This window comes from Myotis myotis, unplaced genomic scaffold (assembly GCF_014108235.1).
Source record: "Myotis myotis isolate mMyoMyo1 unplaced genomic scaffold, mMyoMyo1.p scaffold_m19_p_11, whole genome shotgun sequence".
Classification (NCBI taxonomy): domain Eukaryota; kingdom Metazoa; phylum Chordata; class Mammalia; order Chiroptera; family Vespertilionidae; genus Myotis; species Myotis myotis.
Window position 1 is genome coordinate 19,906,250 of NW_023416315.1, and position 18,235 is coordinate 19,924,484.

The window sequence follows — 18,235 nt, forward strand, 5'->3', positions numbered from 1 at the left end:
TTCTATCTTTCTCTCCCTCTCCCTTCCCTTATAAAATCAATAAAAACATTTAAAAAATAAAAAGTGAATAAAAGTCACTAGGAGGTAAAATATATTACTTCAGCTTAAGATAGGCCACTATCATCTGACCTTGGCTTAACCTCTGACAATCAAGAAAAAATGCTGACCCTGCTCATGAATGCTAGCAATCTCAGTTCTACTGTTCGCTTCTGCATTAAAAAAAAAAAAAAAAAAAAAAAAAAAATTCCAAGGTAGCTTATTCTCTGGCAAGGAGGGAGCAGCGAATCTGCATAAAATGGAGAACAATTTAAAATAATCGTGCCAATTTATGTCTCTTTTCTGAAATTGCTTTGTACGATGGTCACTATAGCAATTTTAAATAAGGCAAATGATACAAAATCACTTACAGTCTCAAAAGAATTTCTGCTTACGGTATACACTCTAGGTAACTGCAGTGGAACTTGGCTTTGCATTAGCCATGCAAGTGAATCGTGACCTCTGGCCTTCCCAAAAGGCCAAACAGAAATCTAGAATATTCCAGGAAAAAATATTAGTCTGTGTTGAAGAAGCTTACCTGCCAAAAGTCCAATTCACTGGCGTACTAACAGCACTGAGTAAAATTCCGATCTGCTATTGTAATGGCTTGAGAATTCTAAATTTCTTACGTTCGTGGTCTCTATCCTTTTTTCATAATTTTACCATATAGTTTACCATACTGATTGCTCACTGCCGCCAGGCACTGTGTTCAATGCCAGTGAAGGAGGTACCCATGACTAGGACTGATGAAATCTCTGGGGCTTGTATTCTCCCAAAGAGAGATGGACAGCAACAAGTAAACAATGAAAGATGACAAGAAAGTATACAGAGGGGGGCAAAAGTAGGTTTGCAAAAGTAGGTTTGTGAGTACATGAAACACAGGGGTTTAGTCTTGTTTTATTACTTATTAATTATTGTATTGTATTTGTACATACATTTGTATATATAGGATGCCTCCAAAAATGTATACACTCACTTTGAATAATTATAAGGGGAGTGTTTATGAAAATGTATTTCATTTTCAAAGTTGAGTTATCAGCTGTTAAAGTGTGTATACTTTTTTGGGGTCACCCTGTATATTGTATTATATTATATATTGTTATTATATGTATTATATTATATAGTACCTATTGTATATACATTTGTATATACAAATTATTTATTAATTATTGTAAAATATGTAAACCTACTTTTGCCCCAATCTGTATTAGAGAGTGTATTGAATACTATAAACAAAATACACAGGGAGATATGACAGATGGCTTCTGTAGGTGCTAATGCTTATGGGGTTCAGGAGGGCCTCTGTGCTTAGGTGAAATATTATCTGAAACCTGGACATGCAGAAAACAGGACGACAGGAACTGCAGGCCGCGAGCCAGTGCAAAGGCCCTGCGTGGCAGTGCTGCGGTTTGTTTGATAAGAGCCACGGCTCGTGGGGCTGGAAGGCAGCACACTGGGAAGAATGGCATCGACAGGGCAGTAACAGGTAAAGGCAGGAGCCAGCCGTGGCTCATGGCACAGAAGACGTCTTACTTTTGTTTAAAGAGCAATGACAACTGCTTTTTAAATACACTACTGGCTTTATAGTTAGCAATGATGATTTGGACTCCTGTTTGGTGAGTGGCATGTGTGTGTGTGAATGTGGGTGGCAGGAGTGGAAGCAGAGAGATAGGGCAAGAGACTGCCGACCTGGGATAATCCAGGCAAGAAAGGAGAATGGCCCAGCCCACGTGACAGTCACAGAGATGGAGAAGAACGGGCAGATGCAAGATCTGTTTGGAGGTGAATTTGATGACTGCTAAGAGAAAAGGGGGCGGGGGAGGAAGAGGCGCCCAGGTTTCTGAAGGTAGGAGCCATGGAATGGAGTGGGGTCCTATTCTGTTTTGACCATTAGGCTAGAGAGGGCCTGTGGGGCATCTCCATGACGAGGTCGAGTAGACAGCTGGATGAGGTGCTCGGAGCCAGGGGAGAGGTCTTGGGTAGAGATGCAGACTGGGGAGAAAAGATGCTGCCCGGGTCCTGGCAGACCACCCAGACACACATGTGGTAATTAATAAAAGCTTAGGAGATGACTGATGGGTCATGACGAAAAGGGCAAGTGAACGTTGTGCACGCTGGAAGAGTCTGGCTCTTGGCAAGGAGCCCTCAGGAAACGCCAGTGGAGTGCCAGGTGCCGGGCTGCTCAGTGACTAGTAATTGACAGCGACGAGTCTCCAGAAGGCAATGGGCTGCTGTTTCAGGCGCTGACCCTCGCCGGCTGCTGGTACCTTCTGTCCCCATTCTCCGTATCTTTCCTCCTGGTGGTTTAACGCCCGACTCAGGCGTCTTGCTTTGTCCTTGATTACCACCGTTTTTGACCTCATGCTCAGAAAATACTGTCATTGCTCTGACTCTGCCGGAAGGACAGTCTCCGCACCTGTTCTTTCCAAGTTTCTGAATCTGCATGAATCATGAACACTGGGTACCTGTTAGGTGCCTGGCATGTTCTCGACACGACACATATATTCCATTTATGGCGCCCTACAAAGTCGGTGTCTGCCCTTGGGGTGGGGGGAGGGGGACCTTAATTCCTTAATCCCTCTGAAACAGAAAGTGCTTGGCTCCAGGCCAGGGGCCTAGAAGGGGCTGCAGGAAGGACTCAGAACAAGGCCTTCTGGCTGCAGCCGGCTCCCCTGCCTGGGTGTGCAGAGCTCACTGGATTTTGCCTCTGGAATCAGTCTGTACCCTCGGCTCACCGAGTCCCCAGCAAAGCCCGTTAGGTGGTTGGTAGCTGCTGCCAGCATCAAGCATCCAAGTCCGGTGGCTGGTGTCTGTACCTGGAGCGACAGTGTGTACCTCTGTGACTGCGGACTCACGTGGGGCTCTGGTGAGGGCATTTCTCACGTCCATTGGGAGATTCCTGACCACAGAGGGGCTCATGGCCTGGGGGGGTGTCAGTCATCAGAGAAACAAAGAGATGGGGGATGTTGGGGCATCCCAGCTGGGCAGGCTTGCCAGGGGCAGGAGAGAGGCCGAGGACTGAGGCGGGGAGGGGGGTTGGGGGGAGAGCAGGACTGTGTATAAAAGGAAAATGCGGGCTGGTAACAGCTAGCTAAGGGATGAGATGGCAAAGACAGGGAAAAATCCGAACTCACTGCTCGCAAGCAGCAGCCTCCATGGCTTCACGTAACTGTTCATAAAGCTTCAATCTCCCTGGCCACACGTGCGAACCGAAAGGGTTCTGTCTTCATGAGGCACATCCCCCGAGTAGGCGGGTGCATTACCAGGCAGAGGCGTTCGCTCAAACACGTCCGCAGCAGGATCAATGGTTTCCCCAACATCCAAGAAGAGGTCGTGCCTTCGCCGAAGGAGGCCATGTCCTGGGAGGCCGAGCAATCGGGGCAGGAATTGTGTGCCGTTCATGCCGCACAGGAGGACAAAAGGAACTGAAGCCACTCCTGCAGGCACTGGGCACTCATGTAAGCAGTGAGAACACTCGCCCCTCTCTAGCTGGCCCCCTGCCTGGCTGGCTGGGCCTCATGCTGCCACCCAGGAAATGCAGCCAGTGAAAGCCCATCTCAGGGTCGGTTTCCCGGCAGGAAGGGGACGCGGAATTTCTAGGGGCAAGCTGCCTAGGAACCCAGCCTCAGCCAGGCTGACTCGTTAAGGAATGACACTGATACAGGTCCACAGGGGGAAAGCTTGGTTTCAAAGACAGACAGGAGAATAAACAAGCTGCACACACCATGGCCTTCAGTCACAGCGAACGGTGGCGGCTGTGGCACACGGCTCTGCTTTGCTAAGGCGTCCACGGCATCTCCTTCTGACGCAAGTGCATCATGAAAGACATGAGGTGACCCGCAGCCCGCTGGAGGTCTGAAGCTTCAACTGAACCCAGGAGAGCTTCTGTGAAGCTATTCTGAATCCACCCATTTCCATTACACCTGCTCATAGGACTACTGATGTGGTTCCAAGGATTCTGAGAAACAAAGGAGTTCTCTCTCTCTCTCTCTCTCTCTCTCCCTCCCTCCCCCTCCCCCTCCCCCTCCCCCTCCCCCTCCCCCTCCCCCTCCCCCTCCCCCTCCCCCTCCCCCTCCCCTCCCCTCCCCTCCCTCCCTCTCCCTCTCCCTCTCCCTCTCCCTCTCCCTCTCCCTCTCCCTCTCCCTCTCCCTCTCCCTCTCCCTCTCCCTCTCTTTAATCTCCCTCTCTTTTACACACACACACACAGAGACACACACGCAGGTAAACTCTTAAATATATCTTTACTACATGCATCACAATTTTCTTCTCCTTTAATATGGCACGCAGAGTACCAACAGACAAGTTCTTTGCTGCGTTCCCAGCACCTAGATCAACGTCAGGACAGTAGGCTGCCCATATATGTTTGTTGAGTAAGCGAAGAGATGAATATTTGCTCTACCCTGTGGATTTAGAACCTACCTGGCCTTGCCTAGAGATTTTTTATTTGAACTCCCAGGAAGAGACCTTAGCTCTGTACTAAATGCACAAACATGCTTTTCATGGAGACATTTCAGCTCCTCTAGTCCCCAACACGTGGCTATATTTTTTCTGATGGAGCAATACTAGATGTGAAGTAGGACCGAAGGAATTTTTAACACCTTGTTTCTTAATTCTCCCCCAAAGCACCTTATTGAAAGCATCTCATCAAAATTTTTGTATTTATCCTCCTCTTCTCTGATTTGGTTATTACTGAATAACCAAAGGCCAACAGTCAGCAAGGTGAGTGCCAGGCCAAGGTCAGACTACCCGGTTAAGATGTACCTTCATCCTGAAGAATTCCCTAGAGGTCAGCTACTTTCCCCTCTCAGGCTATAGCCCTTGGATGCAAATTCAGATTACTTGATGAATTTTAATGCCTTTTCAACAGAAGTAAAACTTTATGTAGAAACATTTATTAACTAGTGAAAGTTGGGCGTGGGTATGGGTACCTAAGTCAGAGACGGGTTCAAAACCAGACCGGGTCAGGCTGCCACAAAGCACTGATGCTCAAGAATGAATCTCAAGAGGTTGGCCTTGGAGCCCCCACCCCATCCCCCATAGCGCAGATGTGACCCTTTTAAAGAGATCAGCTACTCTCTATATTTAACCAAAATCCCAATAACAAAAATACGCAAGGACCCGGGACCTTTGTTTGAAGGGTATTAGTCTGGTTGTTAAAGAAACTGGTCTGAATGAAAATAGAAAACAAAGCCTGAGTCTTGCCTTTCAAGTCCTGCTGGCATCCCAGGTGATAAGAGATTGAGCAGCAAAAATGAGAGGTAGGGAGAGTTCTGGGGCTGGTCAGCATTTTTATGGGTCCACATACTGCTTCAACCTCTCTCTGAGAATGAAGACACAGTCACTTTTCTTGTAGAGATTTTAAAAAAATGTCAAGTCAGTAAAACAAAGTATAAAGGTTAGTTAAATGTGGGTGTTGAGAGTACCGAGAGATTTATTATGCTCTGTCTTGTCTCTGTTGGAAGCATTCCATAATAAAACATATGATAAAGGAATCAGAATAGCAGGAACAAGGAAAACAAGCCACATGCATGTTTGGTGGGGGTGTTATAAAGGATGCTCGCTCTGCCTCTGCAACGGTCAAAAACATAAGACATTCGATTCCAAGTTAGTTAGTATTTTTAAAATAACACCTGTCTTCAAAATATAGATTAAGATGTTGCTTTTGGTGACACTGTAACAAACGTTAATAGAAACCAACTCCCAGGAAACCTGAAAGCCGTCCAATATCAACCTCGTGCTGACAATTCATCATATTTAACAAGACGTATTGGAAAGAGCCGAGTACTGACCTCCCCAGGACAAATGATCCTCTTGGGACGAGGGGCCTCTTGCTGTAACTGATACACTGCCAGAAACAACAACAGGAAAGTTAATTACAATTCGAAAACGGCAACCCATCCCAGCATGCCTTCAAAGAGTGCCACCTGAGTACGTCTCCAAAATGGCAAATATTTCAAACCAAACACACAGAGGAGACAGGCCTGCTTTTTACACTGAATAAAGTCAGATCATTTATATGGAAATTAGTCACTGGGAATGTAAACTGGCAAAATCGATTTTTTTATTCTTATCAGGCCAATTTAGTCTCCTAATTGTTACTGGCATTGTTCATTTTATGGCTTTCTTGGAAGAGTAGATAGCCACTGAAATTCTTGCGACTGTGGCAAAGATGAAATTCTACTTGTGAGTATGCCAGTAGTCAGATCCTGTAATAATAGGTTCCTGGATTTAAAGGCCCACGGCTCCTGACATACCAGGGGAAGACTGACCTTAGGCAGGAGTGTCACTCTGAAATGCTACAGGAGCGGACAAAGACACAACTGCCCCTGTGACTGAATGGAACCCCGACTCACTGCTCTCGTGAGTTTTGTTTCTGCCCTGCCTGTCCCCATGCGTTCTCATCTGTTGGACTATTTCCCACCCATTGTCACTCCTTTTCCTTGGGCTCTTTCATATCTTAAATAATAATAACGCTCACGTATCCTGTTCTAACGACAGACTTCCAGGCGTGGGCATGGAGGAAAGCGGGTAATTAAATAGAAAAGGACACTTTATCAGGCGGTTCTTTGTGATTCCTTTCCGACTGGAACGAATGCATTTCTGCCGTGCGGCTAGCCTGGTTACGTCCCTGAGAGGGAAGCTGCCCGTGCAGGTTCCACTCCCATGAACACAGAACTTGAAAACAAACACAGTTGCTATTATCTTCAGAATCTTGAGAGGGAAGAATTTAAATTTTAGGTGGAATAAATCTTTGAAAAAGTTAAAAACTCAATCATATAAAGCCCAGAAAATGTAATAACATATGCAGAAATTCCTGATTTACTCCTAGGTCCAAAAATAATATTAAATTGAAGGGCAGATGACTATGTGGAAACAATGATAGCACTGATGGGATATATGTTGTAATCATGTCTCCCCAATGCCGTCGGCTCAACGGTTACTTTCTTGCCTAATTAAGTGTAGACTACCCAACGTCAGCACAGAGAGGGACCTATCTAACCCTCTCAGAGATGTGTAATGCACCACATTTCTGAGCTTAGGTTGTCCCTTAGGAACCCACATATGGAGACAGAGCAGAGGTGGCTTCTTGGCAAAGAGAAAATGTGGGGAGGAATTGACCAAAGATACAGAACGAATAGTGGACATGCCACCACTGTCCCAGCAGGGCCCAGGCTCTCCTTAAACCATGAGAGAGGCTCCTTGATGCCTCTTGAACCAGCCCCTGCACCAGCTAGCTGCTTTTTAGGGGGATGCTGCTGTTAGTGAGTGCAGTGAGAACCAGAGGCCAGTTCCTGCAACCACAGTGCTCCTGATCCAGAGTCCTGTGTCCCCTTCTCTCCCCACTGCCAATGCCTCAGTCACGTGTGTGGGGTGTGGCTGGACAGCTATGCGAACTCCATTTTTAACGCCTCCCTTGGAGGTGACAAAGGAAGGACATCTATTACAAAGGAAGCATTTTCAGCTAAGCATGCCTTTGCAAGTCGTATCAGGACACATTTGAACATGTGCTATGGCCAGGAATCATAGTCAGCATTCTGTGGAGGCTTAGCAGATGAATGGAGAGGAAGGGAGAAGAGACAGAAACCAGCACTCTGAGTGCCTGTCATGTGTCAGGAACAATCTTTTATTAAATCTTCCTGGGAACTCAGTAAAAAGAACATGGTATCACAGCCATTCCCATTTTTAGTGAGCAAACAAGTGCAGAGAAATTAAATATTTGTCCCAGAGCATCCAGCTAACATGCATCCTTTTGATTCCAAATCGCTGGTTTGCTTTCTTACACCTCAGGGCCTTTGCCCGTGCTGTTTTCTCCACCTGGATTGCTCTTTCCGAAGATACCACATGGCTCTCACTCCCCCTCCATTCAGGCCCTCCCTGGCTCGCTGATTTGGGATAAATTTCCATCCCATCACTCTGCTCCCTTACACTGTTTTCTGTTTCTTTACAGGACTCATCACCATGAACACACTTTGTTCACTTTGTGCCTTGTCTCCCTTGACTATAGTAAGCTCTTTGAGGGCAGGGACTTTACTCAGTACCTAGAACAGTACTTGGCACATAGAAGATGCTTAATGCATATTTGATGAGCAAATGAACTGTGTCCGATGACTAACAGGTCACCATCCATGCCCTCAGGGAGGCTGACCCAGTGAGGGAGGTGTACGTGGAAAAACAAGACAGGGTGAGCCAAGTACTTTCTGAGGGCGAGGCATGGGGCTCTCCTGAAGGATTAGAGGGGTTTCTGCAGGTAGAGAACAGAGAAGGGCTTACAGGTGGAGGAAAGAGCCCTGGAAGGGAAAGGGAATGACGTGCTGATTGGTCAGTGAGAGTCCAGTGTGTCTACTGCACCAGGTGGGCAGCTGTGGGAGGAGGCCACATGGAACAGAGCCTTGCACGTCACACTAGGGAGCACAGATGGCCTTCTCTCTGCAATGGGGAGGTAGGTGGTAATGTGTTTTGAGTATGGAAGTGACATGAGCTGGTCTGTTTCTGAATAATAACAATAAGACTATTCAGTATAATAGAAGCTGCCATTTTCTGGATACCTACTATGTGCCAGACACCTTTATCTACATCTTCTCATTTAATCTTCCCAACAAACTTCCAAGATAACTGTTATTCCCTTCTCACTGATAACATAGTAGAGATGCCAAGCTTTGAACAAGTTCAAGTTCACACAGATGATATGAGGAAATCAAGACTTAAAGGCCAATTTCCAGATTCCAAGGTCTGTATTTTTTTTAGCCTCACCAGCCGTTCCTTAAGGCAGATAGTGGAGGGGTCCCAAGTGGGCTGATTGCATTAGAATCTCCAAGGAGCTGCTCTAAAAATACAGATTCCCAGAATCCATTGTCCCTGGCAATGCTCACTCTGCCAGTCTGGAACGGGGCCCCGAAATACTCTTGTTAAAGCCGTGCAGGAAATTGTGATGCACAGCCAGGAGTGGGGCCATTGCCCAGTGCCTCGCTGGGGACCTTGGAGGCAGGGAAGCAAGAGAGACAGTATTTTAGACGGACACACAGGAGATGGCGGAAGTGTGAGTTAAGCTAACACCGGTGGAAAGACAGGTGGGAAGGTGAGCTGATTGCAGAGGAGGACCGACTAGGCTTGATTACAAACGGAATGAGTGAGAGACTGAGATGCCATTAACAATCACACAGGATACGGCTGAAGGGACATTACAGTTCCTCTTCTGTGTCAACAGGCAAAGCCCGTAGCTGTGTCCTCCAGGGACCCTCTGAGATTCAATAAAGAGAAATGCTGTAGCTCACCAGTCTCACAACCAGAAATAGTCCACGCCAGGGGCAATTTTGATAGGTCCCCTGCAAACCCCTCAAGCCAGGGACGCCACCTCTCCTTCCTGGTCCCCAAGTAGCACACATCGTTAACCGATCGCCATGTCTCAGTGAGCTGGTCTCAGGACCCACAAGATCTGCTCCGTGCTGTTCCGAGCAACAGAAATGGGCAAATAGGCAAGAAGCCTGTTTGCCATCTGGATTATGTGTCTCTATAAAGATAATGAGATGGCAACCAATGGCAACGGTGGCCATATAAGATAATGGGGCCCTGAAAGCTATCTCAGCTTCGAGGGAAGTCCCCAGTCCCTCATTTTCAAGGTTAGCTATAACAAAACATCTGAGAAGAAATCTCTGAGGAATATTTCATAAAACTGATATGCCAGGTAGTTTTAAAGAGTCGTTTCTAGAATTTTCTTTGTTCAACAAATACATTTCACAAGCAAAATGCAACACTATATATCACTTCTTGGGTCATTCTATGGGCTAAGGGACAATATAATGGAATTTGCTTCTACTGCAATATTCCAATTATGTTTCAGGTACTGTCTAGCCCTGGGCCTGCTGCAGCATATGAGAGAATTCTCATATGGAATAAACTGTTTGGTAAACATGGGGGTGGTCACTGAGGAGTATGAAAGTGAAAAAGGGGATTCCTGTCTGGCCAGTGTGGCTCAGTGGCTGAGCGTCAACCTATGAACCAGGAGGTCACGATGCAATTCCCAGTCAGGGCACATGCCCAGGTTGTGGGCTCCATCCTCAGTATGAAGCATGCAGGTAGGCAACCGATCCATGATTCTCTCTCATCATTGATTTATCTATCTCCCTCTCCCTCTCCCTTCATCTCTGAAATCACTAAAAATATATAAAAAAGAAAAAGGGGATTCCTGTTCTCCAAGAAACTGGAAGTAGATTGAGAAATCCAGAGTTCACTGACAAAATGTTGTACTTTTTCTTCAATAAGAAAACTTGACTTACCCTCCTTGGGTAACTGAATTAATCCAGTCCCTGTGAATGCCAAAGGATGGCTGCTGACCTGGGTGGTGATGAAGTCCAGTCCAGACACACCGTCTCCTAAGAGACCCTGCAGGGATGTCCTCTAACTGTTACTTGTTTCTAAAGAAGGCTGTGGACCCACGAGTTGAACCTGGTCCCTTGGTTGTGACACTGAGTCCCTATCACCCTGCTCACTGCTCATCTTCCTAGTTTTCATGGAAGAAGACTCCTGGGTGTGAGTAAAAGATGGTAGATGCTTTAGATATTTTCTTAGCTCAACCCCACCTCCAGCCTACAGTGTGAAGGCCTCCTTGCCAACAGAATGCCCGGTGTTAATGGGGATGGAGTCCTTTCCTTGTCTAGTGGCACTGCAAAAAGCCCAAGGAGGCTGTGTCCACTGGAACCCGGGGCTCTCAGGTAGTAGTGTGCCCAAGAGCCTCTGTGGGGCCTGATACATCACAGATTCCTCTCCTTCTCCACTCTTCTGATTCTGGTACCTGAGGGAGGGCTGAGGAATAATGATGATAAATCTGCTCCCCAGGCAAGTCTGATGCAGGGGGGTGTGGACCAGGGTTCTGAGGTCCCAAGCTCCTTGTTAGGAAAACAGGCACATGCTGTGGCTGCTTGACCTGCTGCCCAGGAGGGTGTCCTCCAAGAGCTGTTGGCCTCAGCATCTGCCGCTTAATTGGCACTTCGTCTTTTACAAAAGAAAATCTTTCAAAGTATAGCCATGGTGGCTGGCTTTTGAACTTATCAGATTAAGGCATAGAGTTCATACCATTCTGGCTGAAAAGTTTAGAATATGCCTTTTTTTTTTTTTTTTAAAAAAAGCAAACTTGAAAATAGCTTTTCTTTTTTGAGAATTGAAACCAATAGCTTTCTTCTCAGTTACTTCATTAACATTTTGGGGTTTGGTCTTGAGAATAAAGAACTAGCTGCAGATACATGACACTTTGGGACAAGGTTATTCTTATGGAAACAGCCCAGTGATACCATTTGCTTCTAAGAAAGGGGGTAGAGGAGGCAGGAACTTAAGGGACATCATGTGACATCCTGGCAAGACCCAGTCTTATCCATACTTGTGGCCTCACAGCTCTAAGTCCACTGTCTGGCTTAAGGCAAAGATTTAATAGGCACTTGGTGAAAGAATGAATGATGTACGAGTGAATAATGAACAATCTACTCTATATAAAGTATTGAGAGCTGATTTCTGAGGTTCCCGACTCTCCTAAATTTCTAAGTCAGACAGTTGTAGTTGTCTTCCCAGCATCCATTTCCATCTTCCCTGTTTCAACAGTACTACTCCAAATTTCCCAGTCATGTGGACCATACAGGACTGGTCTCTCCCTGAGTTTGACTGGTTTAGGGCACAGAGCATACCTCACTCTGACTACAGTGATGGAGTCAGGACTGGTGCCCAGTCAATCAGGGCTGAGACTCGATTCTAATGCTTTGCTTAAAGTGTCTCTCTGCCTGCTGCTCTTAAATGGCAGTGGTCGCCCTGGTGCTGTTGGCCGCTCTCTGGGGATCACAAAGGGAGGACTATGAGTTGCGGAGCCAAACCTAGGAGAGTGGAGCCAAGAAAGGAAGAGATACACGCTGGGTCCTGGTAATATCCTCGGAGCGACGGGAACAAATCATGCCTGAAGCCGGTTTCTCTGAACTTTTTGCTAAAGTCAATCAACGTGATTGAGTTGTTACTTGCAACCAAGAGCATTGCAATCAGCATGAAAAACAGCTACTTCAAGTGGGTCATTATGAAGTAGACTAATTTTCTCCTAGGAAAAATATCGTGATTGGGGCTATGCTTCATAATAAGAATCTGATATCAAATAAGTCAATGTTATGACCCGAAACAGGTGATGGATGAAAGCAAGGATATACTACATAATTCTAGAATCATTGCAAGTCATCAACTTTTAAATCAGGTCCTATCATAAGACAAAGATGTACTGAATCCAGTAAATATATGAGAGATTTCCAAGTACTAAATAACCACCCGAGTTTAAAAAAAATATATGTGTAATGAAAAAATGTGAATTCTATAAAAAATATGCTAATGAATTTAACATTGATATTTAAAGTTAATCTCTCAAAGGATGGTTGGTGCACGTTTTAAAGAGAAAGGTTTGGTGTTTCCTGAGGTTCAGAATGTGTTTACCAAGAGGTTATTTTTTAAAAAAATGAATTTTACATTCTGATAGGTTTGTTGAACTTTCATACTAGAAAAATGATAGTTTTAGCATATTTGGAGATTAAAAAGTATCTCATGTAGTTCTACCAGGCCCTCAGATTCCTTCCCCTATTTATCCTTCAAGACCCACATGCAAATTTGGCCTCCTCTATATAGTCTTCTCTACTTGCAGGAGGTAGGGAGTAGTATATTATTATGAAAATCCATTTGCATTTTAAGTGGTTTACATCTGTCTCCCTTACTAGACTGTAAATTGGAGGAAAGTATGAACCACATTTTATTCATTGTTGGTTCCCAATACTTACTGTGACATTCAGAGGTGCTCATTGCATGTTTGCTGAAAAGATCAAATGAGTGGATGCTAATTTTGGGAGTAAGATGGAGCATGAGTTTGGGAATATTTCAGGAGAGTTAATAAGTGGTCCAACACCCAAACTCAAACAATTCATGGATCCAGGACAAATAAAAGAAAGTTCTTTTTAGTGGTGCTCTGTAGGCCTTTGGTCAATGAGTTTTGATGACATGGATGGCACCGCTGATGGCATACTCCCTTGATTTTGGAATTCTAAATCACTAGACTCCCTCAAATAGAGCCTGGATGACTAATAGTGGGGTGAAATAAAGAGGAACTTCATATATGTCATTAGCTTTATATTAATTGGCCTCAACCATCCCTTCTGCATCTAAAGTTTTATTATTCTAGCGCAAATAAAAACCTAACTTGGGTTAGATCCAAAAATCAAACTTAAAAAACACTAAAGTAAAAGTTGATATTGTGAACATGTCATTATTAACACCTCTTCTAGCTTCCTTAGGACATAGAAGTGTTTTTAAGAGCTATATTGGGTGGTCCAAGGCCTCTTAGCAAAAGGTGAAATGCAATTGAGCCAATGCCGTCTTTTCGCTTCAGTAAAGTTCTCTGCAGTGGCATTCACTCAACAAATGTCTATTGGGTAGTTAATGTTTGAAGGCAGTGTGCAAAGCACGGTAAGTCATGGAACATCCAATACCTCTCGCTACAGATATTTTGTTGATTTATTGTCAGAGCACTTCACACTCCATTAGGGAACAAACAAAAACATCCAATTACTAAGTCATTAGCACTGGCTTCTAAAAGAGAAGATCAAAATACAGAACAGTAGGTCGGAAGGGCCCTTGGAGACCCAGCGCAAGCCCTTATTTCACAGATGGAAGAACAGACTCATGTAATAACGAATGAGATGCCTGCATATATGCTGACATGAAAAGATAAAGACGAGATATTTGTGAAGTGAAACGAGCAAGTTGAAGGACACCCATTTTGACAAACGGAAGCAACAGCAGCAAAAATGCCTTAATATTGGGCATGTGCATTTCAAATATACTTGGAAGGATATGCCTTTCAAAACAGAGGGGGTCAGCTACTGGAAAGGGGAATAGAATATGGGGAGAGGGTGGTTGGTGGATGATGGGAAATTTTTATGCTTAGCTCTGTGTATTTCTGTAATGTTTGCCTGTTATGAAGCTTTGTATTGCTTTTGTAACAAATATATACATAGGTATTGCATATATGTGTGTTGTGTTGTGTGTGTGTGTGTGTGTGTGTGTGTGTGTGTGTGTGTGTGTGTATGTATATGTATCTGCATAAGATTTGAAAAAGAAAGAAAAAAGTCTTGGAAACTGGTGGGCTGTGGGTTCCACTCTGAACACCATTCCAAGGCTTTTGGTAAAACCTTTGCCATGTTACAGAACCTCCCTGAGCTGTTCCTTGTATGAATGGAACAGGGATAGTAATGGTGCCCGTTGCTTAGGGCTGCGGCGAGAACTTGGGAGTTCAGGCACGTAGCTAGTGCAGCAGCTGACCCACGGCAGGTCTCCGTGGGCAGTAGAAACAACAGCAACATCAATAACAATAGTAATAATTATGTTTTATTGCTGTCTGGAAGCAGGGCCAGAACAAGAACCTGTGTCCCTGGCTCTCCGCACAATGGGCTTCCACCTACCGCACTCCTTCCTCTCTGACAGGGGACACACTTAGCCGGGTGGATGATATCAAGGAGACAAGGAGCTTGCAGTGATGACAACTGTCTGCCTTCATGAGGGAAAGCTGCACGGTGACTGATGATCAGACAATGATCTCTTTCTAAGGAGTCACCCTTAGTGACCCAACGTTATTCTTTGCTTTCTGTTTATCTGTTTGTGGTAAATGTCATAGGGTTTTATAGCCACAAGATATTGGCCAAGAACATAATTCAAGGAACTCAACATTTACCCTTGCTGACCAAATGTGAAGAAAAAAAAAAGAAACAAAGAAGAAAGAAAGCCCTAAATCAGAGGCATCTTTTTCTAATAAGGATCCCCGAGTGGGTCGCAGGCAGTGGTCCTTGGGGGTCCTGGCCGGGGGAGAGTGCTTTTCCAGACCTCTCTGACCACTCTCTCTCCCTAACAGAAAAACAAAGGGCTTCCGGGCCGTGAGATGGGGCTGCTTGCTGCACTAAATCAGCGGCCGGAATGGCTCTCCAGGCAGGCCTGCTGCAGGGTCTGGGGAGATCCCCACTTCAGGTACTCACAGTAAGATTTCCATATCGGAGGCTGGTATTCTTCAGCATCTAGAGTAAAAGAAAAACAACCATGCGTCAGCCTGACCATCCAACTGTCAACATGTACATTCTCTGGAGGAACAACAGTGTGTCAGCAGCACTTGCACTGGGTCTCGGGGCCCCTCCACTCATTTCTAGGCAGTCCCAGGCATGAGGGACGAAGTGTGCATGGCAACCTCACGGACTCAACACCCCTTCCTTCAGATCACTTACCGTGCAGAATCAATTACTTAACCATTTTCATAGAGCCCAGTAAACCCAAAAGGGTTTTTAAAGCAATTAACTTGATTGTACCCTCCAGTCATCCTTTCAAACAGTATTTACTTAACTTGGCATAATAAACATATAATTTATCTCACAGTTTCCAATCAGACCTTTAGCCCATTTATTAAGACTTGAGGGAAGATGCAAAGTGGCAAGTATGTTAAATATTAAATCTGGGAGGTTGTGTGACTCAACCAACTCCAAAAAGATTGGGTCTGACAGCGGAGACACTGACGGTTCAATTGGAATCGCATTATCTCCTTGAATTGACTAGAAATTTCGAGAAAACCTCTCCGCCATCAGAAGTGTCAGAGCGAAAGAGTTACGACAAAATGGAGAGGATGAAATTGTTATTCACCAGCTTGAAAAACAGACAATGGAAGAAAATCTGCTTGTTCGGTTGACTCAACAGTCCCAGTGCTGACAGCTGAATTTATAATTCTGATGGAATTATTAGTGTCCCACTCCCAGAGAAGGCCGAGGTGGAACACGCTCCAGCTTAAACAGCCAGAGGGAACATCTTTCCCCAAATCAGACTGTTGAGCTGAGCTGGGGGAACCTGCCGAGTTCTCTCATTCACACCTTTAGGTAGGAAGCTCTGCCTTCATCGTCCCACCCTCCCACGGCATCCCACAACCACCCTCATGCTGTCCTTGTCCTTGTGCCACCATCACATACTAGTTTGGTGCAAAGAAACAGAACTCTGCTAACCTCAGGCATAAGATAGTTTGAGTATTTTTTCCCCTGCTGAGAAACAAATATGTTACTTACAAATAAAACCTAACTCAAGAGTGGTGAATGTTCCCCAATCCTACTCAATTACACATGGGTAGCTTCAATTAAATTCTTCCACAATTAATATCTTGTTCTCTGGGGCCCATCCTATATCACAGAGGCAACTAAATGCCTCCAAAGGTAATTTCATTCAAATAAATGTGTACTATTAGGCCTGCACTGCCAGAAACCTACAGATAGAGAAACAGCCACACACACACACACACACACACACACACACACTGCATTCCTAAGGGCTTAGGTTGTTATTCAAACTCAGTTTGCTGAATAAAAGCAAAGCTATTAATTCTTTTGTCAAAGTAAGCACAACTAAAGAGAACAGTACCTTAAAATAGTGAGCTTTTGACCTATAAAAGCAAGTAATCTTGTCCTATATGTTACATAAACCAATTTAATGGGTTATCATGAGTGTTTGTTTATAAAGAACATTCAAAGAAAATAAATTAAGTTTATAAATTGAGAATAAAAGTCTAGAACTATCCATACAATGTCACCTTACCAGAAAGCCAGATCTTATATGTTAAAATGTTGATGGCACCTTCAAAAACATTTTTCAAAGATAAAGATTAACATACACACACACACACACACACACACACACACACACACACACCAAATGACATAGGAATCTAAATCCCTGAGATATCATTTATGCAAAGCTGCAATGTCTTGTTATTTTGGATGAGATTTATACCATGAGGCAAGCACAACCCCTGACCAAGAGTGGTCAAGAATGGTCAAAACCTAGACTGCAACTTCCTGCATTTTGAGGGATGGTCCCCCAAATAAGAGATAGTTTCCTTATTCAGGGTTGAAAATACAGTTCAGATGCTCAACTTGGATTTCCTACGGTCTCCTTACCTAAAGTCATAGGTTCGGATTAGGTGACTGTCACTGCCCATTTCTGTCTTGCTGTTCTGTGAAAAACCTAGACTTTTGCTTCATCTGAAACACTGGCTCCAAACTTTCTAACTTTCCTTTAGACTGCCCCTCACGTACACAATTGTCACCTTCCAGTTGCTCTTCGTTGGCAACATATCTTAGAGGTGAAGAAAGCTGCCTATAGAGACTGGAGAACATAACGCTCCCTTGCTTAAAACCCTCTGCATCTGGAATAAAGCGCAAACATCACACTGTGGCCTACAAGGCCCTGTGCCATCTGGGCTTGGTCTACCTCTTGACTCCATTGCAGACATCTCCCCCTTTTTCATTTATCACCCAACCACTCTGCCCTTCTCTCTGTTCCTAGAACAAAAGCTCTCTGAGCCCTGCCTTTGCTCTTGTGGACCCTCCAGGTAAAATGGTCTCCAGCAGGTCTTTGCATGGCTGATGGGCTCCACTGTGTAGGGCTCAGCTCAAATGTCACCTCCGGGTGGTCCTTCCCTGTCATTTTGTGTAAAGTAGCTTCCCCCCAACCCCAGTCCCTCCCCGTCATAGCACTTATCACCAACTGAAATTACTTATTGATTTGTTGACTTGTTATTGCTGGTCTTATCCCACTATTAGACTTCATACAAGCAGGAATTTTGCCTCCTTCCCTTGTGCATGACCAGCCCTTAGGTACTTGGCATATACAAGACATTCAAAAGGTGTGTATTAAGTAAATGAATAAGCTTTCAGAGTTCAAATCTTACCTCTGACAACTAACTTGGAGCAGGTTACTTAGCTCCTTTTAAGAGTCTCCCAATACTCATCATTATAAAACAGAAAAAAATAAAAGTACTTGCCTCATAACCTATCTCTTAGGGTTATTATGGGATTAAGTGAGATCATGCATACAAAGTTTTTGGGACAGTACCTGGCAAATAGCAAGTTCTCAATGAAGTGCCACGAATGTTGTCATTGTGACATCACCCCGTGCTGGCTCTTGCCAGGTGAGCTCATGCTCTTGTCCTCGCTCCCTTGACTGCAGCCCATGACTATCTCTATTCTTGCCTCCAGGTCTGGGGCCTGTAATTAAGTTCCAGTGCTGTTGTCATGGAAGGTTTTTCTCTCCCATAAAAGAATTCACAGTCAGAGGCCATTTGTCATGCGTCAGTGGAGCAACTATAATTACCTTGGTCTTGGAGGCACGT

General features: G+C 44.8%; 1 protein-coding gene across 1 annotated transcript in view; it reads right to left on the reverse strand.

Moving 5' to 3' along the window:
• The window catches only part of CHN2 (chimerin 2), a 233,747-nt gene that overhangs the window by 89,097 nt on the left and 126,415 nt on the right, over nucleotides 1-18,235 (reverse strand). Inside the window, exons 2-3 of the mRNA XM_036327746.1 lie at nucleotides 15,072-15,110; nucleotides 5,826-5,881 (exon numbers count right to left, since the gene is read on the reverse strand). Coding sequence (XP_036183639.1) covers nucleotides 5,826-5,881; nucleotides 15,072-15,110 — 95 coding nt within the window. The remainder of the gene's footprint in view (nucleotides 1-5,825; nucleotides 5,882-15,071; nucleotides 15,111-18,235) is intronic.